Below are 27411 nucleotides of genomic sequence, written 5' to 3'. Positions count from 1 at the left end.
TGATTGCATGGGCAGGTACTACTGTGCATCTGAAAAATGATAATATTACTGGCATCATGCAGATACCATAGTTTACACTGAGGAACTGTGTGTGCAATTGCTTGACCTCGCACAACTATTTCACTAATCCTGTTTACATCCTTTCACTTTAGATCTAGATCTGCTTAAAGGATCATACATTACCTTAATGATCGGACAATTAATGATAATGTTTAACCACCTGCGTGGGGTTTGTATGGCAACATGTGTCACTACAACATTAGTGCATAGCATACTGAAAATGTGCTGTGTGTACACCTCCTGTCATGTAAGTATTGCCTTAGCTTGCATGTAGTTTAGCTAACACTGCATGTTCATTATTTCACTATACATAGTTAAAAGAAGGCATAAGGGTCATGGACTAATATGCATGCTATACACACACAATAACATTTATGCTTGGCCCAGTTCCCAATGTATTATTAATTGTCCTGCATGTAAAGCAGGTACCAATGCTTTTCTTTGTTCTTTACAACATGGCACTGGTAGGGACATCTCACTAAATAATTGAGCTACATTCCTGTCAAAACCACAGACAAAATAAACTTCATATTTTAAAAGTTAAAAAAAATGCATGCTACATTGCTACATGGCGTTTAATGCTTGGTGTCTGTTTGTGGCATTAAAATGTTTAGTCCTGCACGTAGGGCAGGTACCAATGCTAGTACAATATAAAGAAAAGTTAGGAATTTTAAGTTTGATTAGGAATCATAGAAAAAGTAGGGGAAAAGGGAGGTCACCTACACCTGCAAATATACTGGTGAACATTTAATCCCTAATTCAGGTATAGACTGAAGTAAGGATTAAATGTTCACTAGTATATCTGCAGGTGTAGGCGACCTCCCTCGTTTCTCTGCTTTTTTCTACATATGATCCCTAATCAAATATATGATCCCTAATCAAACTTAAAATTCCTATCTTTTCCTTGTACTTGTTTGTTTACATTTTTTGTAACATTTTTATGACTGGTGAACCTGCGCTTACTGTATCAAAAGTAAGGATGGCAGATCATGGCACCAGAGTTAATGTTTTTTTCTGAACGCGTGCCCCTGCTATCAATTATTGACTTGAAAGTGAAATGACCATTATGCTGCTATGTCCAGCCCATTACACAGCACTACAAATGAAGAACAACAGGAGAAGTGCCTCTGCAATCAGTCCAGCCACCATGAAATATACAGACAATTCACGTGCCCAACTATGACTCGAAAGTTAAGTGGCCATTATGCTTTGCTTTTACCTATTTTCAACCCATTACGTAGCATTACAAATGAAGAACGCCTTTACAATCAATCCAGTCACCACGGAAAATATGGACGATTCCTGTTCACAAACAGGAAGCCATCCATCGAGCTACAGTAAATTGACACCTTGGACAGTTGGCAAAAAGAAATGGACGCAAAAGAGGACAAAGGTAAGTCCATGGTGTGTACATTAGTGCAGTATGCCAAAAAGCACATCTATGGATGGAATGATTTTAAAAATCAAGCCTGTAGCCTGAGCCGTTATTGAGTTATGCTTGTCTGAAGGCAGGCAGGCAGGCAGGCAGGCAGGCAGGCAGGCAGGCAGGCAGGCAGGCAGGCAGGCAGGCAGGCAGGCAGGCAGGCAGGCAGGCAGGCAGGCAGGCAGGCAGGCAGGCAGGCAGGCAGGCAGGCAGGCAGGCAGGCAGGCAGGCAGGCAGGCAGGCAGGCAGGCAGGCAGGCAGGCAGGCAGGCAGGCAGGCAGGCAGGCAGGCAGGCAGGCAGGCAGGCAGGCAGGCAGGCAGGCAGGCAGGCAGGCAGGCAGGCAGGCAGGCAGGCAGGCAGGCAGGCAGGCAGGCAGGCAGGCAGGCAGGCAGGCAGGCAGGCAGGCAGGCAGGCAGGCAGGCAGGCAGGCAGGCAGGCAGGCAGGCAGGCAGGCAGGCAGGCAGGCAGGCAGGCAGGCAGGCAGGCAGGCAGGCAGGCAGGCAGGCAGGCAGGCAGGCAGGCAGGCAGGCAGGCAGGCAGGCAGGCAGGCAGGCAGGCAGGCAGGCAGGCAGGCAGGCAGGCAGGCAGGCAGGCAGGCAGGCAGGCAGGCAGGCAGGCAGGCAGGCAGGCAGTCAGTCAGTCAGAAAATTCCATTGAACAGATCTTTTTAGCTACTTATTGGAAGTATTTACGGTCATACTTGAGGCACTTTTGAGCTTGGTTATACTTAACCAATACTGCCAAGGCACCAGGATGGTATAACCTGGTTTTGGATGATTTTTTGACCAGAAAAAAACCAAACCTCAATGATCCCTACTATACAGTACTGTACGATAAAGCTGTCTGTCTGTCTATCCGTCTGTCTACTTCGTGACTCACTAACTCAACAACCAAAGCACGTATTGACAGGAGACTTTAACAAAATTAAACGCTTATAATCTGGCAACTCCAAGTTTGTTGTTACAAATCACTACATGCTTTTGTTTACTCTCTACAGAGGCATTGGTGTAGAGGAAAACTTGAGGTACATTCCTGTCAAAACCACAACTGTTAGCACATAGAACTGTTAACCCATAGGTCCAGGATTTGATTCCTGCCCACGACAACTTCTTTCTTCTCAGTGCCACCTTTTTGTGACACACTTTTTCATGTGCCAGCAATTGATGACACTTACTTAGCAATCTATGTATGTATTGACATGATTTGCACGTGAAATAAAATGCTCACTATCTGGCTACGTCGCAAAGTTTATTCCAAGCTTCTACATGAGTTCCTTTGTCTGCTACAGCATGTTGAAGAACACGATGTAGAGAAAACTTCAGCTACATTCCATTGCTAACCACACGATAAACAATTCAGCTGGTAATGCACCTCCCCTGAAGTTGTTGCAGTTACTGCTGTGTAGGGTGAGAGTACGAATCCTGCCAGTGACAAAACTTTTTTTTCGTTTTATATACCTTTGGTGCATACTTTTTTAACTTAAACTTTTTTTTTCTCATAGTAAGTTCATAGCATCCTGGTATTGCTGCACAGTATATGGACTGTTGGAAACATATACATTAGCACATTTGATGTGTATAGAGCAGGCATGGGCAGGCCATTTGGGTGCATGTTCATTTGTCTGTGTGTTTGTCCTGTGTATTCTATTAGAGTAAGTGCCTTTCCATTTCTTTGTGATGTTAACAACTTGCCTAAATTATTAACACTATTTGCCAGGAAGTGTGCACCTGTGTGTTAAGTTAATTTTGCTCAAACTACAACAAATATATAGTACTGCTTTAAACAGCGGCGGAGGAAGTAGTTGATATGAGGGGGGGCTGGGCTGACCCAGACTTATTTCTATAGTTTGGTAAGATGAGACCAAAAAAAAAAAAAGGTCGCAACCAACTGACAAGAGCTTTTCACCTCACCAGCTACCATTTCTAGCTGACAAACTACATAAAAATCCTTTCATAGCTCGCTACACACTGACTACTTTATTAGAGTGACTGCTCTATTAGAGTATCTCGATCTTTATCACGGTTTTCAGCCCCACTCCAAGAAAGATAATTTCGGTGTGATATCATTCTGAGGGGGGGGCTAAGCCCCCCCTCAGCAGACCGAGGGGGGGCTTTAGCCCCCTAGCCCCCCCCCTTTCCACCGCCTATGGCTTTAAATACTTTTTGTTGACCACATTATTACAGTGCCTGCATGATAGAGGACAACACCACATAATTTGCACTTGTCTTGATAATTATTGGTTTAGCTTATGTGTAATTCTGCTGTTAGTTAACCTGCATGTCCATATCATTTTAACTATCAGGCTTGCATGATGGTGGAATAAGGTTCATGCAAAGATATCACCATCCATGCTACTTTAGGACATAATATTTACTGCTTCATTTCCAATGCATTGATTCATGTTATTGTGGTTAATGTGGAATGTGAAATGATCCTGCGCGTAGGTAGCACTGGGTACTGCACTGGGCAGGTACCAATGCTAGTACTGTATAAAGTAAATATAGCCATGACTGAAGTTAGAATTAAATTTCCACTAGCATAGCTGCAGGTGTTTGTTTCATGATCCCTATATACTAAAATGTATTTTTTCCTTATACTTTGTATTACCAAGAGTATATGTGACCGGATCTGCAAAAACAGGAGATAATCGCATATTTTTCGAATTCCTGTTTACTAAATATTTACAATCTACATAGCCAAGTGTATCCACTGGCAAAGTTTCAGCTTCATATACCAATAACTTTTGGAGTTACAGCCCTACAAAATAGCAACAACAGAAATCGATTTTGTACAGTAAGTATAGGGAAAGTAAATTACAGGTGCTTACAAAAACGGTTGTAGCTTATCAACGGATTGAGGTACAGAGCTAAAATTTTCACTATCGTGTTCACCATGTGCAGGGCAATCAATTACTGTGTAAGTTTTTCCTTTACTTGCCCTTCTTCATTGCATACAAAAGACACAATTCGTGAAGAAAAATTGATTGCGTACGATCGCTTTGACATGATGTAAGCAAACACTCATAACTTACGTATCCTTGGGTATACTGCAACGAAACAAAAAGTTGCCAACTCCTCTTGAGCAGGCGAATAAGATGATGTCCAGGTTTTTATTGTTAGTCCCTTCCTTCACAAAGAAAGAGGCGTTCAAAAAATTTATGGAAATTTTTCAATAATACGCAAGTATTTCACCCAATGTATTCAATGCTTTATACTGTAAATTTACGTTTGTGTGATTGTGTCCCTTTTTCACAGATCCGGTCACATATAATGAATGTTGAATTACGCTGTAGGTTGTGAAAAATGAGCCCATAAAGTAATGCACATACTTCTTGTAAACCTGACCGCTGTCGATTGCTGAGATTTAACACCTTAAAAGTTTTGATGGGTGGTCTGCATGGAATTGCATTGCCTGAAATTTAATGTAGACGTGTCATTTTCACTAGTTGAAGTGTCGAGGCAGGGGATGGCGACCATGATGAAACCTCTACCATGATAAAATCAAATCTCGACCAAGATAAAACCTCGCTGTTTGCTTTCCAGGTTAGCTGCTTGCATCTTTCTCTTTATACAGCGAATCCTTCTGTGCAATGTGCCATACTTTCCTCGAGCACACCATTCTTTCACTCAGTAGTCATGTATGCAAAGTGCACCCCCTGCGCTTATAAGTAGTCACAAATTAACACAAATCACTGAGTCATTTGAATGATTCCATAGCACTTTACAGGCTCATTTTTCACAGTGTTGACACACTCTCTCCCCACTATATACCCTTGGTATTACTAGATGGTTTTCAATTCAACCTACAGTCTCAAGCTTACAACCACAGATCCTTTGTTAGCTAAGACAACTTTGGTGATGCTGCATACCTTTCTGTGGATATTAGCAACTGCTGTGTATCTGTCCTGTTGCAGGAGGATTGAGATGCCTGTCTTCTCTTTTGTATATACGTAGCTGTTTAACTGCCACTGAGGATTACCCATGAACCTCTGGTCCAGTTCTGTTGCCACTGCAGGTGGCTACGCAACCTTGCAGGGATGGATTACTAAGGATGATCATGCTACTTCCTTTTTATTAAGTGGGATGGAGCTCCTACTACTGAAAATCTTGTGCATAAGGAAACAGCTGGACCAGTCTCTGGTAATTCTCCTGATTGTGCGGCAATACTTGGCAGATTTGTATTAATCAGCAGAAAAATGGGGCCATTCACAGAGTTGAAGTGGTTGCATTTAGCTCTTGTGGTACCCAGGGAGAGGTGCTGAGCAGATGATCATTTCTGGGATAGCAGTCAATCTGTTTCCTGTCTAATCTGTCTGATTTTTTTGCCTTGCTGTTTTATGTCCATAGTCAAGTGTTTGCTGACATTCCCAGGCACTCAATAGGGCTGAGCGATACTATCGTTTTAGCGATATATCGCGATATTTTGAAAGTATCAATATTGTGATATTTTGTTATTAACTATCGCGATATTTTGTTATTAACTATCGTGATATCATGCCTGTACATTACTGTCATTAAAAATCCATTTGTTATGCAGTACTAGGCTAAGAAGACTCCTTGTAAGTGATAAAGTCGACCCACCTGGTTTCCCCTGCAGAGAGGTGTGAACACCACAACATAACCTCAAAGCATGTGTTACAATAACTGTTACTGTAAACAAGAATGATAGTGGCTAGTTTACTATCACCTATAAGGACTTCTGCAGAAATGCTGAGCAATACAGTATGTAGCAGCAGCTATGATTGACTTATTCATAAGTATCGTGAACGTGAATAGTGGCTTCAGTATCGATTGTGATACTAAAATGGCAGTATCGCTCAGCCCTAGTACTCAATGTTCTATGAGGAGTCAGAAAAGATTTCTTGTTGTTGACTAATTTTTGATGAGCAATATGGTTATATGGATATGCTCTGTTAGCTGCTGCTCTAAGGATGCCATCAGTAGATTATTGCCAATATATACCACTTGATGGATTCTCAGAGATCTCAGGTTTAGTATCTCTTGACAGGTGGCTGACTTATTAAGGTATCTTGTGTATGCTTTCGTTATTAATACTATAGATGTGACAGTGACCATTATGATAACCCTACATGTATGTAGTATGACAACAACTGCTCATTAGGAATGTGTCATGCCTTATAATATTTTACTGTGTGTGCATTTAAGTCAGTGTGTCAATCAAGACTCACGCTAGTGAGTCGCGTGGCCAGTAAAGCAGAAAAGCATGCTGCAGACAATATATGATGCTACCACTACACGTGAGGATTTTACAGGAATGAACATTGTACAAATTCGGCCTGTCTGTAACTCGCCTGCCATTTACGCTATCCCTCTGAAACTCTAAATTTAAACTCATTGTGTCACTAGTAACTACCACACAAATAGTGAAGCAAATCCATGTTGGCTGTTTCAAGATCGAGATTGCTGACATCAAAAGGGAGGTTTCGTTGTTGTTGTTGTTGTTGTTTTTTATTTATTTTTTAATTTTTTTAAATTAATTAATTAATTTTTTTAATTTAATTTAATTTTTTTGTTTTTTTTAGCATGCGGTTAGACACAACCGCAGGTGCTTGCCTTGCAGTTCCTTTGTGCATTCCGAACATTCATTGCCCTGCCATCGCTTCAATATTTGCTCAATCACTTCAAGATTCAAATCATCGATTTCGCCATACATCATTACCCTACAGTCTTAATTTCAGCACCAAACGAAGTTTCAGTTGTCCTCAGTTGACCTAGAGGCCAAATACAAAACCCATATTGTTGTTTTCTGCAATACTCGCTTGGCATGTAGGTGAATGAAAAAGTTATTGTTGAGATTGTTACATATGTTTTCGAGAATGGCTAGTTTGAATTTTGAATTTAGTCACCCTCACATAATTTGCTCTATAAGGGCGTGGCTTAAAGAATTTAAAGAATGACACAGAGCACAACTCTGGTTACCAGTTGTTGAAACAGGCTGTGAATGGTAAGTGTATTTAATTAGTGCATGTAGCTAGCCTAAAAGGAAGCAAAACCACCAGAATTGTCACCATGCATTTTATAGCACCCCCCACACAAAATTATACGCAGGGTACACATGAAGTTACAACATACACAGGACACATGAAGTTACAACATACACAGGACACATGAATACAGTTTTCACAATAGTAGTGTTAGAATTGTGCAATATAATGACTGTGATATAACTGCTATGAAAATAATGTCTCCACTTCTCCAGTGGCCCAGCAGATTCTACCATGGTAGCAGGTCTCACACGATGGCATATTCATCCAAACACAGATAAGCAATGGTCGATAGCTGGGAGTAAGTGCACTAACAACAACGAATTGGTATGACTCCATTTGTAGAATCCAGATGAGTGGGTGTGTCTAGACAGTTAACACACATTCTTGTTATAAATATGTACTAGAGTTACAACAGTACAGTATTTAAGTACAATGATACATAGTCTCCATTGCGTCACTATCAAACAAAACTAAGTGGAGGATATTGTTGCATCTCTAGTATGCACACTCCATCAGCACAATCAAGGTTGTTGCAGTGAAACCTGTCTTAATGGCTGCCAGTATAGAAAGACGACCTCTCGAAAGTCCAATTCCAAAGTTAGACTTTATACACTGCTACCTGCTTATTGAGCGAAGATGGCAATAGACAAGTTCCACTGTAATTTATACACATTATCTGATCCTGTACATTCTGTCAGAGGATGAGACCCACTTGGCCAGGACAAAATGTGACCCAAATATGTCGTTGATGATACAGACTCAGCCCACTTACAACCCAGTGGCACAATGGAACTGAGTATGTATAGAGGAGAATATAATCATATTTATTTCTAAGATGTGTGGACACATTACAACATGTGCATACAAGAAATGCTACATACCATTTTAGTGTTCCAAATCACCACATTATGCACGGACTAATCAACAAAACTGCACAGTGCCCATCAGTAAACTTGAAAAGGAAAAGTTGCGAAAAGTAAAAATGCATATAAGTAACAATGGTGAACAATATTAATGGTTACCAATATACACTGAAACTTTACTCGGGTCACTTTATGGCCAACCTTGTGGCAGATTGCTTTGTACACAAAATAACACATTCAGGGATTGTATTTAGATGGGTGATAAAGTAACACATTGTGACATAAATACTCGTGATAAGTGTCACTGCTAAGCAGTATTCTGATATGGCTACCATATATACCTGAGTAAATCAGCTAAGTAGGTGCAGTGGAACCTGCCTAAGATGGTTACTTTTGGGCCAAAATTTCTTGGTTTAATAGCCAGGTAGCTGCTTTAGCAAAGCACTGATTTAACCATATAGATGTCTCACAGGAGAATTTAAAAGTTGGTTTTCTTAGAGAGGCAGCCTTCTATACAAGTGGCCACCAAGGCAGGTCCACTATGTAAGACTTAGGATGAAAGCCAGGCATTAGATATTTGGCATTTCATGTGTTGAAGACAATCCAGGGCTTTTGGTAGATTGAAATCTCACCACAGTTTACTCAGGCAGTGTTGTGGTCACCACTAAACCACTGGAATGTGGAATGCTGGAAGTGAATGGTGTTATTTTTGTCTTATGCTTGGCTACTATATAGTAGAACTGAAATGAATATTCTGAAAAATATATCCTATATGGATAATCAGGAGCTTATTTATAAGGACTGAAAGTGAAAATTCTTACACTTTGGGCTGACAGCCAACTTGGAAATGTCCCATCTGCGATCCTATAACCTACATCAGGAGCTTATAAGTCCTTTGGTGCTCTAACAGATTGGTTAGTAACACTTGCTTCCTTGCTGCCAGCACTCACTGTCTCACACACTGTTGCACACTAAATCCATCACTAAATCCATCACTAAATCCATCTGTATAGCCAGTTAGAATAGCTGCATTGCAGATGCTTCTTACCGATTGCTTAAGGCTGCAAAATGCAGCCACCTGCTTAATATGCTAGGTCAGAAAATTTGTCCCTACAATAATGACCAGTTTTCACTGTACTATTAGTGAAGGATTATCAAGATACTGGGATATATATGCTACAAAGTCATTTCCAGACAACCTCCAAATATAGCAGTAAAATTTTCACCCTGGTCCAATGTCCAATGATTGTATACTATCATAATAGATGTGCTTATTTATTAGTAATATAAATTTTAAAGGCGTTTATTTACAATAGGACATAATTATATGCCCCTCTATTGTCTCTGGATATACTTGCCATTTCTCTACCATTCTCGTTTCACAAGCACTCGTACTAATATGGACAGGGGCGTGGCTTCTCTGCTTGAAGTAGTCAATGCAGGAAGTAGAGACTCCACTGTACAAAATACATTTTATCATTGTACGCGCTAATTAGCTACACCTTTTACAATTAATTTTTACAACACAAATACATTTACGGTTAAACTCACCAATTGTGTCTCAGTGGCATTAAATCTCTTCAATATGAAAAGACAACCTTCAGGCGATGAGCCAACAGCCTTAAGATTCTCACAAAGATCACAGCATATGTGACCAGATTTTACAGAACCGAACCAAATCGCACATCAGGCAAAATCGAACTAACACCACCAGTGGACAGCTACACTATCGTACTACAAGTTTTGACCCTCAGCACTACTCAAACTACATGAGGCTGGTTTTAATAGACGTCTTTTCTGGGTGGTGTGGAGTGCCCAAATGGCGGTTTCAGGCCTTGTGAAGGACCTGGCTTGGCAAGAATCAGTGGTTTACTGGTGGACAGCCTTATAATGTTGGCCAGATGTGTTCTCTGTAGATTTTGGTACATATCAGCCACTAAGGAGCCAGCACAGCCCTGTAATCTTGTGTCTGGACTCCAATCGTGGTCTGCCTCCATTTTGAGGCCTATCTTTTGCCCTCCCCAGCCTCCACCCCTTTGTGAGCACTCGTGATACTACTTCGCTCGTCCAACTGCTCAGATTTTCTATCTTATTTGGCGGGAAACTGTACAAGCAGCTACAAGTACTGGAAGTGGCTTGAAAGGTAACAGATTGATGCATCTTTTGTGTAAATTTCATACGCATGCTTGCTATCCTTGGAGAGTTATGCTGGCTTCAATTCTTTAAAACCGTTTATCTCGAAACTTCTAATGTGCGATTTGGATCGTTTTTCCAAAATCCAGTCACATATTCTGGTCGAGATACTCAAATAGAGCAGTAAATCATTCTAATAGAAGTCACTTTTTCTACAAGTGCTGTATTTTTATATTGTAAAGTCTGTAAGTAGCTAGCAATTTAACTACACAATGCAATGCTACATAGAAGTTGTAACTATGCTGTAACTTTGATTGCTGTATTAGAGTTGTTTTGTGACTGCTCTATTAGAGTTATTTTGTGACTGCTCCATTAGAGTTTCTTGACCATTTTTAAAGTGTTACTAGGGGTTTAATAGTTAAAATGGATGTTAGTTGACTGCAGTCGCATGCCACTAAAATTACAGTTGTATTTTAATATGTTTTCACTGTAATCTGTTTCTGTCAGAACCATGGAAACCCACCTACAGTTTTCAACAGTGAGAGTATGCTTATTCTAACAAAAAGGTTTGAAATCCCATCCAAAACAGCTTATAGCTGTAAAAAAAGTGTGCGTCCAAGTAAAGCAGAGTTAACTGCAACAAAACATAATGGTATCATAGTGCGGCCATGTGTGAGGTATGCAAGCTGAAATATTAATCAGGTAATACAATATTATTGTTAAAGTATTAACGAGAACTACGTGATGCTGCTAGTTTTTAAGTGTATGAACATCTTCATAAATGCCACTCAAATTTGATTCTCAATAAAGCAAAGTGTATATAGATTCTCTGATAGCCATAAATAGTTTGAGTTTGGCTGCCTTTCCTGTATACGGCAATGCTATGAACAAAGGAAAGGCAAACTATTTATTGCTATCAGAGAATCTATTAGTCTGGTTCCTTATGGATTTAATCGTGACACGGCGGATCAAAGCACCAAATTTGGTACAGTGATTCCTTAGGATGTATTAAGTGATTTCAGAAAGAGTGCCACCATGAACTCATCCTGCACCCCTTTGTACGGACAGCTAATTTTGACAGACCACAAAATTAAAACTCATTACATTTACTATTTTGAATAACTTGTTTTCCTATCCACATTCTCAAAGGTTAATAGTTCCTTTGTGTGAATGAGTAGTCCATGACATCCCATAATATTTTATAAAGATATTATGTCTCTGTGTGAAAGATACATGGTCCAAACAAAAGTATAAGTTTAGCGAAAATTAAAATTGGTGAAATTTAATCATAGATATTCATGAAGATTTTTCACAATAGCTAGTTACTTATTTTCTGTCAAAAGCAATGTCTGTCAGGAGGTCAAGTATCCAGGAAACTGGTGCTCTGTGTACCAGTGTAGTGGAGACATAAATATTGCTTTTGACAGAAAATAAGTAACTTGCTATTATTGTGAAAAACCTTCATGAATAGCCATCTTTAAATTTACTGATTTTAATTTTGCTAAACTTATAGTTTTGTTAGGCAATGTATCTTTCACACAGAGATAATAAAATTGTTATGGGATGTCATGGACTGCTCATTCACACACAGGAACTAAAAACCTTTGAGAATGTGGTTAGAAAACAAGTTATTCAAAATAGTAAATGTAATGAGGTTTTAATTTCACGGATGGTCAAAATTAGCTGTCCGTACAAGGGGATGCAGGGTGAATTCATGGTGGCACCCCTTCTGAGGTCACTTTATACATCCTAAGGAATCACTGCACCAAAATTTGGCGATTTAATCTGCATTAATGATTTTGGCAAAATTTTGCAATAACAGACTCTACTATATACACTTTGCTTTATTTCAAATTTAGTGGCATTTATGAAGATTCTCACACACTTAAAAACTAGCAGCATCGCATAGTTTTCATTAATACTTTAACAACAATAATATTGTATTATCTGATTAACATTTACAATTTGCACACCTCATACATGGCTGCACTATGATATCATTACTTTTTGTCACACTTTACTTGGACTTGCACTTTTTTTACAGCTATAAGCTGTTTTGGATGGGTAATCTTTATAGGCTCGATTTTAATACATTACAATAAAATATCTAGGTTAACCTGTTACTCTGATATCTCTGTTACACTAAAATGGTTGACTAATAAATCTGTAAGCAGAGTCAAAATTGGGATTTGTGGGTTCAATGTAATCATGATCCTTGTCGAAGTGTCGTCTTGTTTTGTGGGCTGTTCAGCGATCCCTATTAGTTTTTACTATGTCTAATGTATGTAAATTTTGATAAAATGCATGAAGCATTTGCAACATTTACACAAGATCACTTTCTGTTATTGTGGTCATTGATTTAGTATTGTCACATGTAGATTTGTCTACAACAGAAGTCTACTAAAGCTGCATATGTAATTTATACACAATCAATGTATTGTATTTTAGGCTGTTATGGATGGCAATACAGACATCATCAATATGAGGAATAACAAGTTCCAAGTTCCTCTACACATAGCTTGCAAATGTGGAAATTATGAGTGAGTCATAGTAAATGTTACCTGCTCTATATACTGTGGAAGTTTGATTATCCAAACACCTACTGTCTGAATTGTCGATTATCTGAACGGGTCATTCCATGCCAGATCAACCAAAAAAAAATCCGGACCCATTTTGATTTCATGAAATTTGGCACAAACATGCTCACACCAAAATTTGGTTCATTTCATTGGTCTCCCTTTAAGTTATCACCACTCAAAGTTTTTGTTAATTTCATCTTGCTTACACTTCTTTAATAAAATGCTCATAACTTTGCTTGTGACTAACATAAAAACTTCTGGTTTAGATATTTGAAATCCTTATTAAATTTTCTTTCAGGTGATATATAAATTGTTATAATTACTTAAAGGAAAAGGTAAAACCACAAAAATGTGATTTTTTCCTTTGATCTCAAATTTTAAAATATATGTTCCTTGATAGGGGTGCAAAAATATATCAATATATTGATATATTGAAATACAATATGTGTGATGAAACATATTAATATATTACATATTGCAATATAATTTTTGCTGTGTTACGATATATTGCATAATATTGCAGGGTTGTAATGGGCTGTGGTTTGTGGATAATTAGTCCGTTCAGCTGCCGCCCTCCTGGAAGGCGGGAATCAAAGCCACTAGAATGTAATTGTTGATGTTTTGGGTAGTTGGAAAAGGCAGATACGGTTGGACACGGACATGGACACAGACACGGATATGGACACAGACACGGATATTGTTAAAATACACTTTTACATTTATGAAACAGTTATTTTTCATACCTAACGTTGTTTTTACAGCAGCATTCGCTTCCAGACCCAGGCGTCGATCTTGTCATAGCGCTTATCCATTTATAAGCGCATGTGCGAAGGATAGACTAGCGCTCTAAAGACCATATAGTGTTGCACACGTGCTTTAGAAATCTAATTCAGAGTCATAGAGATTAAACTGGCATGTCCCAACCTAATCTCGTAGGCCAGGTCCTTGAAACCCTCAACGTTTGGTATAAGCGCCTGCGCCTTATACTAAAAGACGTAAGATTGTGGATTTGACCTGCTAAGCTAAGTTGCATGGGGCATACAAGCAATTATATAATCTGTATTACACTTTAGAGCATGTGTACAACACTATATGGACTTTGGCATTCTGTGGAGTGCTGGTCTAGTCCTTCGCAATTGCACTTATAAATGGATAAGCGTTATGACAAGATGGATGCCTGGGTCTGGAAGTGAAGACTGCTGTAAAAACAACGTTATGTATGAAAATAACTGTAATATAAATGTAAAAGTGCTTTTTGAAAATGTCCGCGTCCATGTCCATGTCCAACCGTATCCGCCTTTTTCAACTGTCCTGATGTTTTAGTGGTGACTAGAATAGAAGGCATATCCTAAACAAACAGTGCTGGTTGTAGTACTGCCTACTTGTATTGTAATACCTATTTAATAACTGTTGGCCATTCGCAGCTTTTGACTGGTGGGTGTACGCCACATGACACTATGCTATCTGCTGTATCTTACGTAGCTTATATCCATGAGTTATTTACACAAGTATAGCACTTTAATATCACCAAAGGCAATAATACAAACATTACAATACAGCAATATATTGCAATGTTTTTAAAGGCAATATGTAATATGGTATTTACCCATATTGTTGCATCCCTATTCTTTGATTACTATTATTTTTTTGTTCCAATGTTCTTCATTCACCACTGTGAGTTTAAAGTTGGGATCAATAGTAAATCATGAGTTATAAGTGTTACTGTGTACTGTTGTAAGTACTGCTGCTTGTATGGTACAAGCATGGGTATATATGTAGTAGTTGTAACATGGACATGAGTGATTTGCCTGAAATATACACACAAGCACGATGGTGCAACCTGAGTGCATATATTTCAGGCAAATCACTAGTGCCCATGTTACAACTAATATATTCCACTTGGGTGATTCACCTGCAAGCGTGCAAACTGCAGGAATGCTTTGCGAGTGTATTTATATGGGACCATGTGAATTTCGATTGTGAATGTCATAAGAGCAACGACAAGGTGCTGCTGGAGGTCCAACGTAAGTGTATCGACATGAGCATGTAGATCGCTTCAATTGTGGGTACGCAATTAAACACAGGAAGCCCAAATATGAGCTGAACAACTAATAATGAAGCTTAAGTGACACTATAAAGTACTTACTATACTAGCCATGAATAAACTAAAGCAGTGAATGTGTTTACAGCGCTATAATAGCCTAGTAAATTAAGCGCCACGCCCAGTCACTACGTGCGTGTGACATCGTGCCAGTCGTCAAAACAGCAATATAAGATGATTCAAGTGCACTAAAGTACTTACTTTACTAGCCATAAATAAACCAAAGTAGTGAGTAACATTGTTAACACTAATGGCCAAATCAATTTAGCGCTATGCCTCAGTAGTGTCTGGACATCGCCACGTGACTATACAATCAAAACAGCAATATAAACTAACCTATGACCTTCTTCATTCAGTAAAACAACAAACTATCTTCTTCCCCAAGTCCATGATCTATGCTTTGGCTCACTTTACAAATTAAAGCCCACTATTGATCCTGTGAAGTGTCACTATATTAAAGCAGAGGAGATCACACAGTTTCATCAAAGAAATCAGATGATTTCTGAGAATGCTTGGAATGCATCAATGAGAATAGAAGGTAGTATATGGGTCATTCCATGTCAAATCAACAAGGAATTTAGGGTCACCTCTCGGATTTTGACAAAATTTGGTGTGTTTGTAGTACCTGTGGTGCTTATCACTCATGCAAATTTTTAGCTCCATACATTCCATAGTTTCTGATTTATGACCACAAATATTTTGAATATTTCATGAAAATTTGGTCCATCTCTGGTTACAAAATCAACTGCAACTTTGTACTATGTAAATATTTTTAAACATAGTTTTCACTGATGGAGGACTGTTGATTGACCTTTCCAGTGATCCCTAAATTATGGGATATCTACTTAATTATGATTCAAAAGTACTTCATTGAAAACTTTAATCCTTTATATTTTGAAAAAATGCTGCTTGAAATTTTTCAAATTCTTTTGTGAATAATGATTGGGTCATAGTCTATGTTTGATAAAATTTTTGTGGTGGGACCACAATGGGCTCAAGAGATATAATGAATTATGTTGTGGTATGCAGTGGAATTTGCAGGCTATTATTGCTGTATTGGAGTGTACACCTCCAATAACCACTCACAACAAGGCCATGCCAAGTTTGTCTTACAGAGTGAAGGTGTCTAGGTACATTGAAACCTGTATTAATGACCACCTGTATTGAAAGACCACCTATAAGCTGCAGCTAATTTATACTTTAATTGGATCTTAATGTATAGCACCAAAGCATCAATTTTTCTAGCAAATCCAAAAATGGTCCTTATTAGACAGGTTGACTATAAATGAGATCATCATGCGTCCATAAACACATTAATGTTGTACCATCTCTTCAGTTATACCTTATTTATTAAGTAAAATCTTGCCGTAGTGCACTTACATACATATCCCCACTCTACACTATTCAAGTTACGTACATGGCTGCATAGGTACAACAGACCTCCTCAAAAAGGATATCTGGGTACCTTGATAGCCTCATGATCTCACTTTATAATTGTACGTACATTTTGGATCCAAGACAAGTCCAAGTCTGTGGTTTCTCAAAAATGAACACTTTATCAATGGTCCAGGGAATAGAAGAGTTACACTGTATATAGTAGATGCATTACTTGTACCAAGAGTTTTTATATTATTAACACTTGCTTGCACCTCAATGTGTGATTTATAGTACTGTAATTACTAAAATTAATGGTTTATCAAAGTATTTTGTGTTCACGTTTTTGAAGATCAGTACAGGTAAATGGTAAATATGTGGTCAACTGATTTACTTCCTATGTGAGTATGTGTATGAATTTATGATTTGATCTTCAAAGTGATTGTGAATATAATGTAGTAATTAATTTCACACATTGAGGTACAATCAATGCATGTACGTATATGGTAAAACCCCTCCATTCTTAGGACCATAATAAAGTACTCATATTACAGAAGCCACAGAAGTATCTTGGTCCAAATGTATGTGCACCGCTAGAGTGGGAGTACAGTGTATAAACAGGTGTCCTGGTTATCAAGGTATCCAGGTATCCCTTCTGAGGAGTCCTGTTGTATGTATCTATGCAGCCACATACGGAACTTAAATATGGCTAAATCCACTACAGTGGGATTCAACTTAATAAAGAAGGTACTTGTGAAGAGATGGTACAACATTTACATGATGTTTAGGGACACATGGTGGTCAGATCTATAATTTATAGTCAACCTGTCTAATAAGGACCATTTTTGGATTTGCTAGAAAGGGTTGATGCTTTTGTGCTATACATTAAAGAAGTATAATTTAACTACAGTATATAGGTGGCCTTTCAATACAGGTGGTCACTAATACAGGTTCCAATGTACCTAGACACCTTCACTCTGTAAGACAAACTTGGCATAGCCTTGTTGTGAGTGGTTATTGGAGGTGTACACTCCAATACAGCAATAATAGCCTGCAAATTCCACCGCATACCACAACATAATTCATTATATCTCTTGAACCCATTGTGGTCCCACCACAAAAATTTTATCAAACATAGACTATGACCCAATCATTATTCACAAAAGAATTTGAAAAATTTCAAGCAGTATTTTTCAAAATACAAAGGATTACAGTTTTCAATGAAGTACTTTTGAACCATAATTAAGTAGATATCCCATAATTTAGGGATCATTGGAAAGGTCAATCAACAGTCTTCCATCAGTGAAAATTGTGTTTAAAAATATTTACACAGATTAAAGTTGCATTCAATTTTATAACTAGAGATGGACCAAATTTTCATGAAATATTCTAAATATTTGTGGTCATAAATCAGAAACTATGGAATGTATGGAGCTAAAAATTTGCATGAGTGATAAGCACCACAGGTACTACAAACACACCAAGTTTCGTCAAAATCCGAGAGGTGATCCTAAATTCCTTGTTGATTTGACATGGAATGACCCATATACAAGTTATATCCCTCCTAGGAGGGATATAACTTGTATATACTACCTCCATTTCTCGTTAATGCATTTCTGAGCACTGATAGCAGTGATATTATACCACTTATACACCTTCTTTTCCCTTGGAAGTGAGGTGTGAAAGTGGTATATATACAAATTGTCAACACGCATGTACCTGTATATCTAGACCAAAACAGCCAAACAGTAAAAAGAGTGCGGCCCTCAAAAAAGATGTGAAATCCAAGGTGGCGGCCAAGAAATGGCTGTAATGGTACATAGGTTAATGGCAAAAAATTTAATTACGACAATTCAGGTGAATTTGCATTGCCTCTTCCAAGTTTTACTAGGATTCGGCACCAAATTCACCTGAATTGTCTTAATTAAAATGTTTGCCATTAACCTACCATCACAGCCATTTCTTGGCTGCCACCTTGGATTTCACATCTTTTTTCACTCTGGCCTTTTTGGGGCCACACTTTTTTTTACAGCTTGGCTGTTTTAGTTTAGATATCACTTCTTTTTGTATTGCAAGCCACAAAGCCGGCCATAAACTGGTTTTGGTGCTTCCTTTTAACTTGTTTTTTTTTCCTTCTTTTCTGTAGGAATTGTGGAACAAAAGAAGCAATTTTGTGTATAGCTTTTTGTCTGATTAAAAATAATTGTATATTTAACAATGAATGATAATCACATACTATAGGTAATAAGGTGACTTCTTTATACATAGCTAAACTGTAGCTGAAATTCTCATTGTTTGTTGCTGAACTCTTTTCAAGATGACTTGTTTCTAGCTGAACTCTGTACATGGTGATTCGTTTCCAGCACATATTTCTACAGGTAATTTGTTTGTAGCTGATCTCTATAGGGTAACTTGTATCTAGCTGATATCTCTACAGGGTGATTTGTTTGTAGCTGATCTCTCTACAGGGTGACTTGTTTGTAGCTGATCTCTCTACAGGGTGATTTGTTTGTAGCTGATCTCAATACGGGTTACTTGTTTCTAGCTGATCTCTCTTCAAGGTGACTGCTCTATTAGAGTATCTCGATCTCGATCTCGTACTTGCTACACCTTTGTGTTGTAACTTTGTGGCTTTAAGTCTGATTCTTCTACACCATTGAAGAGCCTTTCTAAGATGATTACTCCATCTGCACAGCGATTTTCAAAGCATTGCTCCAAGGAATTGTTCTGGTAGGCGTGGCAAGTAGTCATTTTTTATTAGCCAATCTGGATTGCATAATTGTTACACACTGTTGGTTTCTTTGTTGTATCTTTGTGGTTTTTAGCTTGATTTCTTTCAAACCACAAAAAGTTTGAGGTTCAATAGTTAACCTATTCACTCACCAATTTCAGCTTCCCACAAGTGGTTTACCCTGTAGGTAGGGTTTCCAACTCAAAATAGGAAGGTGCTTCCTTTTGTTGTTTCTGGTGATTTTTACACAGACTAACCTTTAAGATAAAGTAAACAGGTGCTAATTTATTATTGTATTGCTTCTAGCATTGGGTATCAGCATAAGTTTATCACACAAAAACATACAAAAAGTGGTTACGTGACCAAAAAATCATAATAGTTAATTAAATTGGGCAGCTTATTAGAAAATTACTGTATTTTAGGGTGACCAAAGTCACAACTTAGTGTATTTTCTTACATTATAATGAAGACTTCTACATATTGTAGCACATCCTTTATAGCTGTAATGGGATTGTTGGCCACATGACCACTATTTGGGTATTTACAGTTAAAACTGCACTGATATTGAAATTAATAGACAGTTTAATAATATATTAGCACTTGTTTGGTTTATCTTAAGGTCAGCCTGTGTGAAAATCATCAGAAACAATGAAAAGGCTGAGGTATCATCTTATTTTGCAGTGGAAATCCTCGTGACCACTTTTTGGATATTGTACATGTGTTAGCACTTTTAAAATTGGGTGTAATCCAATCACCTTTAGAATAGTTATAACTGCTGTGTAAATTAAACTCCTTTGAAGGAAGTTGTAGTACTTCCCAGGGGTGCTCTAGGAGCAACTAAAAGGTGTTACAAAGGCATTACAATACTCCCCAAGGGTGTTCTAGGAAGCCATAAAGGTGTCACAGTACACTTACCACATGGTTGTTTCCAAGTTACTCTTATAGAAGTTAACAAAATGTACTTATAACCTAATTTTCAATAGAAGCATCCAACTGTGGGTTTCAATATACCAAGGTGTAGGCAAACACCCTTACAGTGGCTTAACTATTAATGGGGAGTAAAATGACATTTGTAGTTTTCAACAACACCCCAAGTGCTACAGTACTCCCTTAGGGTGTTGTAAATACCATGGGTGTACATGAACACATTTACGATAGGTGTACCTGTAATACCTCATTTTAACAGCGAGAGCACAATCACTATTAGGAGCACTATAAAGGTAAACCGAATGTTAAATTTAACATTTCAAATATCCCATGCAGATTTTCTTCCACTGAAAAATGCTGATGTACGTAGTGTCAAATGGATGGAAGAAAGGCAAAAAGCATTTGCTTTTTCATAACCTAGTTTTGGTGCAATAATTTATGTAGAATTATATAAAGGTAAATCTTTAAACTCCCATTCCTCTGTCAACCCCAAATCGTTCGCTGGGGTAATTACTTCAGTGTCCATATTTAATGTGACCATGTGTTGTAGCATGAGCAACATGAATTATAACATTCTAGTATCGGTCACTTGACTCACTTCATGATTCCAAGGTTCAATTTCTGCTTACAATTCAGTGCTAGCTTTGCTCGTTGAAAGATCTGTTAAGATGAGTGGTAGCTTTATAGCTATAAATTGCTTTGTGGTTAATGTTTTTACATTTTCTGTTTGGAGAAATATATGTAGCAAAGCAATTTCTCTTCTTTAGTATTATTGTTACTCAAAAAGTAGACTAGTTCAGATAATTGTGTTATTTAACACACATCTTCTGTAACCTCCCCCAGCCATATGAACTTATTGTTTCCTTTTAGAAAAATAAAGATCCATACAATGTCTAGCTGCAAACAACAGATTTTGTTATCCACATATTCCAAAATATCTTGATATTACCAACAGCAGATCAGACATGACGCATTACCTAATGCAAGGATTTGGTAAGCTTAAGCCAGATGATCAACAGAGAAAGTACAGGGTAATTTTCATGAGGCTTTAAAGCATTTTTAATTTAAAGGCTGATTCTCTTGACTGCTATACAGTAAACAACCTAGCAGAGAATTGACAATCATTTTTGAGTGCTGCTGTTTTAAATAGTGCTTTGGTTCCAATTATTGAGTTAAACAAGGCAATTCTTGGTGTAATAGCAAGTTTGCCTCTGTGCCTAACTGTTTAGCACAAAAAATAATTTGACTGCATCTTCATTCAAATAACCCTTAGGGTCTAGCATCTCCTATACATTACCCAGCTTAATAGAAGTAGTATTAACTTATTTTTCAAAAGCTGGTTGGTAGTGAAGAGCTTGCTCATGGTGCCTAGAACAGATTTTCCATCATCCACAAATTGATTTTATTCAAGCAATCCATCTCCATAAGGTGCACTATATATAACTCTGTGCCATTTTGAATATGTGTTGATTGGTGAACACCAGTACTCCCAAATCTTGAATGTGTGCTGGTAGCCAGCATCCATTATTAACACAAATAGATGGAAAAATCAGCAGTTTTAAATTTGAGTAGGGACCACAGTAGAAAGAAAAGCAATGAAACAATGGAGATTGCCTACACATGTAACCATACTAGTGCAAAATTATCCCTATTTTAGTCATGGTTATAGCTAATGCTACCCTGAAACAAACTAAAGTAGGGATAAATTTGCACTAGTATGGTTACATGTATAGGCAACCCCCTTGTTTCATTACCTTTTTTTTCTACTGTGGTCCCTACTCAAATTTAAAATTCCTATATTTACATATCGCATCAAAAGAACAAATGGTCCAGCTATAAATTATCGTCTGAAAAGTGAAGTATCCATTATGCTTCATTGTCAGCTATGTTTAGCGCATTGCACAGCATTATGAATCAAGATCTGTTCAAAATGTACCTCTGCAATTAAAATAGCAACTATGGAAAATATGGACAATTTCCACTAGGGAAGCCATCACACACTACCTCCGAATCAACACCTTGCACTGTCAGCAAAGATGAATGGGACGCAAAGGAAGACACTGGTAAGTCCGTTAAGATTGCATTGTATGTACAACCTTGAACAGTGAAAAAATCAAGCCAGTAGCCTTAGTTGTTATCAAGTTATGCTTGTCTGAAGGTATCAGTCAGTCAGTCAGTCAGTCAGTCAGTCAGTCAGTCAGTCAGTCAGTCAGTCAGTCAGTCAGTCAGTCAGTCAGTCAGTCAGTCAGTCAGTCAGTCAGTCAGTCAGTCAGTCAGTCAGTCAGTCAGTCAGTCAGTCAGTCAGTCAGTCAGTCATTCTGTCTGTATGTCTGTCTGTCGGTTGGTCAGTCAGTCAGTCACTAGAAAATTCAATAATTCCATAGCAACTTGTTGAAAGCATTTCGGGTTGATATGAAGGCTATTTTAGGCTTAGTTTTACCTAACCAATACTGCCTCATCGTCATCAGGGAAAAATGAGGCTAGTTTTTTGGTGATGTTTTTTCATGGGCTATCACATGCCCAACCCTTTGTGGTCCCTACTATACAGTATTATTGTACTGTACGATGATCCACAACAACAAAAAAACATGATGTTAATCGATTCAGACTATCAATGTAATTGTTAAAATTTTGGCTGCAAATACATTTCAGGTAAAGTGTAGCTCTTTCCATACAGTGTATGGTCATGATTTTACTGAAAAATGTAAACAATTTACTATAAACATGTTCTTGCTACACGCACAAACGTGTTTTGATGTTCATTTATATGTTGTATGCATGTAGAGCTAAGAAGTGTACGTTTGTAAAGTTTTCTTGGTTCAAAGCTTTTCAAAAATGCTAATTATGGTGGTTTTATCATTGTAGATTTTAATGGTACCCATCCTAAAATGAAAATACATGACATAAAGTATTACCACATCAAATTTGGTGCTTTTATCACAAAGTGAACGATCATATAACTTAGCCACTCCACTAAAAGAGAATTTAATAAGGATTTCAAATATCCAAACCAGAAGTTTCTATGTTAGTCACAAGCAACGTTGTGAGCATTTTATTAAAGAAGTATAAGCTAGATGAAATTTTTAACAGAAACTTTGAGTGGTGATAACTTAAAGGGAGACCAATGAAATGAGCCAAATTTTGGTGTGAGAAAGTTTCTTGATAGGGTACATCTTTGTGCCAAATTTCATGAAAATTGAAGAGGTTAGGATTTTTTTTGTTGAAATGATCCGAACACTAATTGACTTTCTCTAATAAATGCTTTATTAGAGTAATTGAGCAAAGCTCTGTATGTAAATGTATGGAGGTTTGATTTTATCAAAACACAGTATGCAGATGGGATTGCAATGAAGCAAATTCAAAACTTTTAATTTCTAGATGCATATATATTCATTATCAATAGCTAGTAAGAAACATATATGTACACTACATACAGCTAATAATGGTAATTGTGTGTAGGGTTGCAATGGAGTTGCTCAAGAATGGTGCCAAAGTGACATTAACAGATATATATGGTATGTCACATTTCATTAGTGCTATTGTACATATGTACAAGTATAAGAATTTTAAGCTCGATGAGCAATCATAGAAATAAAAAGTAGTGAAACAAGGGAGGTTACTGATATACTAGTGGACATTTAATTCCTAATTCAGTCATGGGTATAAACTCTGAAGTAGGGATTAAATGTCCTCTAGTATATCTTCAGGTGTAGGAGACCTCCCTTATTTCACTATTTTTTATTTCTATGATCCCTAATCTAACTTAAAATTCCTAGTACTTGTTTATTTACTTTTTTGTAACATTATTATGACTGGTGAACACCATGCATACACATTAGAATGGAAAGAATGGCACCAGGCTTATTGTTTTCTCTTTAACTCGCACCCCAAATATCAATTACTGAAATAGCAAAGTTGCCATTACGCTTTGTTTTCAGCGTGTTCAGCTTGTTACGCAGTGTGCAGTCAGTTAGTCACAATGGAAAATTTGAATGTTTCCCATCAAACATAGAGAAGCCATCACATGGTGCTACCACGAATTAACACCCTGTGCTGTCAGCAAAGATAATGGAGGACACAGGTAAGCCATGAAGCACACATTGTACATACTGTGGTACACCAAAAGACTGAAGTGACATGGAATAGCAAAATAAATCAAGCCCATAGCTTTAGCTGTTATCGAGTTCCGCTTGCATCAGTCAGTCAGTCAGTCAGTCAGTCAGTCAGTCAGTCAGTCAGTCAGTCAGTCAGTCAGTCAGTCAGTCAGTCAGTCAGGTGCACTAAATTTAAAAAAATATAGCAACTTTTTGAAAGTTTTTCAGCTTGTATTAAAAGTGGTTTTAGGCTTGGTTTTACCTGCCAAGATGCCATGGAGGTATTGTGAGGCTGGTTTTAGGGTGATACCGATACATACAGTGGAACCTCAGTTATCCAAACCCCTTGGGACCAGGGACCCGTAAGTATGAAAAATCTATATATATCTGAAAATAACCTTGTAAGTTACTCTGTGGAGGGTTCGTATCAGCGTCCTCGCGGGTGCTCGTCATGTCCCAACCCTGTACCCCAACAACGTGTTCAGTCGCGTGATACCTCGTGATTCTAATATTTTTCAAGCATACGTAAGTACACAACACCCCCCCGTTGACCTGGTTACAGGCTGGTCAACCAAGGATAAATCAACAGCTTAACTAGAAATGTCTTACATACATGCATACAAGTGTTAAACATTATTCAGTTGAGAAACCATAGTCTTCATCCACTCTCTAGCTTTCTGTGCTGCAGCTCGTTGGGTCGGCTACTGGTAACTGTGTCTCCTACCACAGGTGTCTCTTCTATAACTTCTGTATTCTTTATTCCATCACTCCTCAACTCGTCTTCCTTGGGGGTGCTCCTATCTTGGCAAGAGATCTCCAATGGGTAGATACACTTTAGTGGTCGTCTCAGGATGGTAGTTGAAGATCTTGAGGGGACACGTATCATTGCACCTCTAATCTGCTTGTCTGATCCCTTCAGAAGCTTTTCAATCCTTGCTAATTTCCAGAAACTTCTAAAGTTATTGTCGTCATGTAGGAGCACAACATCGCCTTCTTTCAATTCTTGCTGAGACATACATTGAGTAGTGCCATTGCGTCGATGAGATTCTCGTAGTTCAAGCAGATATTCAGATCTCCACCGCTTCCAGAAGTGAGACATTATACGATCAAGGTACCTTACTCTCTTGCTCAATGCTACTTGTGAGACCTCAGGTGGACTCTCCTCGCCCACAGCTGGAGGGCTCAGTAAACGACGTCCAATAAGAAGGTGAGATGGTGTGAGTGATTCCTCTATGTCTTCTGTAGATACATATGAGAGGGGATGTGAGTTCAAGATCATCTCTGCTTCAGTGACAACAGTCATCAACTCATCATAGGTAATGTTAGCTCGGCCAATGGTTTTCTTAAGGCATCTCTTCATAGCTCTGATCATCCTTTCAAATATTCCACCTGACCAGGGAGCCTTCTCTAAATTGAATGACCATTCCACACCAACACTGGAGCTGAGTTCTTGCACTCTGTCGTGCCTACATAACATGTTGATGTTCTTGGCTGCTGCCTTAAAGGTCTTGCCATTGTCTGAAATCATTCTCTGAGGGATGCCCCGTCTAGCAACAAATCTCTTAAAACAGCGCAGGAAGCTGTCTGTGGTCATGTCAGGGACAAGTTCTAAATGAACAGCTCGGACAATACAGCATGTGTATAAACATATCCATACCTTTCTGGTTTTGACCAAACCTTGCGTCTTAACATACAATGGGCCTGCAAAATCCACACCAGTGTATGAAAATGGAGGCAACTCAGTGACTCTGAACTCGGGAAGAGGAGGAGGTGGTGGTAAGCTGTAAGGATGTCCTTCTAGTTTCCGGCAGATAAAACATCGGTGAATGACTCTTCTAACGAACTGACGACCCTTAACAATCCAATATTTGGACCTGACTTCAGTCAAGGTCTCCTTGACACCAATATGCATGACCTTCCTGTGTGCTTCTTCAACGATCATTGTTGTCAATGGGTGCTCTCTAGTCAGTAGTGCAGGGTACTTAGAAGTGTAAGAAATGTCAGCATTTCCCAACCTTCCCTTACATCGCCACACTCCCGCTTCCAGAAAGAGCACAAATTGTTGCTCCCACATTTTAAAGTTCTGAACTTTCTTTAAACAAGACTGTGCCTCTTTGACCCAAAGAGCCTCAACTGCCTGTAGCTCTGATGCTCCCAGTGTGGCTGGCATCCTGAGCTCTTGTCGTTGGATCTTGGCCTTCAATGTTGTGCAAAACCTCAACACATATGCTGTAACTCGCAGCAACTTGCCTAGGGTACCAAACCGTGCACAGTCCATGATGTTTCCAACACCACCACAATCAGTTGATACTACCATTACATGTTGGGACGTAACTTATTTCCTTCATGCATTCTTCAGGAGTGATCAGGTCATCTTCGCCTTCTGGTTCTACTTCAGTCAGCCACTGGGGGCCATATCTCCACATAACACTTCCCACTAAATCAGAAGGTGACACACCTCTCGAAGGAAGATCAGCTGGATTGTCTTCCCCAGGACAAAACCTCCACTGGTCATGTGGTACCAATCTCCTGATAGTGTTGACCCTGTTCTGCACAAATGGTTTCCACTCTTTCGTAACTCCCTTGATCCAACATAACGAGACCTTAGAGTCAGTATAGTATGTCACTGAATCTGTAGGCATGTCATCCTTTAATGCATCTGTTACGGTGGTGATTAGATTGGCAAGCAGGAGTGCTGATAAGAGTTGTAGACGTGGTATAGTTTGTTTGCTCACTGGAGCAACCCTGGTCTTGGACGCGACAAAGCTTGTTGTGATCCCACAAGGCGTCTCGATCTTCACATAGACCACTGCAGCGTAAGCACCAAGTGATGCATCGCAAAATCCATGAAAGCTGCACCTACTTGCTTCCTCTGTGACACTCCAGACATAGCATCTTGGAATAGAGGTCACAACTCCCTTAAATCCAGACAACAAAGAGTTCCACTTGATCAATAACTGGCCACTAAGGGGCTCATCCCACTCCACTTTACTTGCACATAATTCTTGGAAAAACATTTTTAACTTCACAATAACCGGTGACATAAATCCAAGAGGATCATAGAGTCTAGCAGTTACACCAACTATCTGCCGCTTCGTGGCCTTCAAGCTATTCATTA

The 27411-nt window shown here is 38.6% G+C and overlaps 1 protein-coding gene across 4 annotated transcripts in view; it reads left to right on the top strand.

Moving 5' to 3' along the window:
• The window catches only part of LOC136250612 (transient receptor potential cation channel subfamily A member 1 homolog), a 206123-nt gene that overhangs the window by 54133 nt on the left and 124579 nt on the right, over positions 1–27411 (top strand). For all 4 annotated transcript variants that reach the window (XM_066042844.1, XM_066042845.1, XM_066042842.1 and 1 more), the window contains exons 6-7: positions 12936–13027; positions 23659–23714. In XM_066042844.1, coding sequence (XP_065898916.1) covers positions 12936–13027; positions 23659–23714 — 148 coding nt within the window. The remainder of the gene's footprint in view (positions 1–12935; positions 13028–23658; positions 23715–27411) is intronic.

This window comes from Dysidea avara, chromosome 3 (genome assembly GCF_963678975.1).
Source record: "Dysidea avara chromosome 3, odDysAvar1.4, whole genome shotgun sequence".
Lineage (NCBI taxonomy): Eukaryota > Metazoa > Porifera > Demospongiae > Dictyoceratida > Dysideidae > Dysidea > Dysidea avara.
This window is presented reverse-complemented; position numbering and strand designations above follow the sequence as displayed.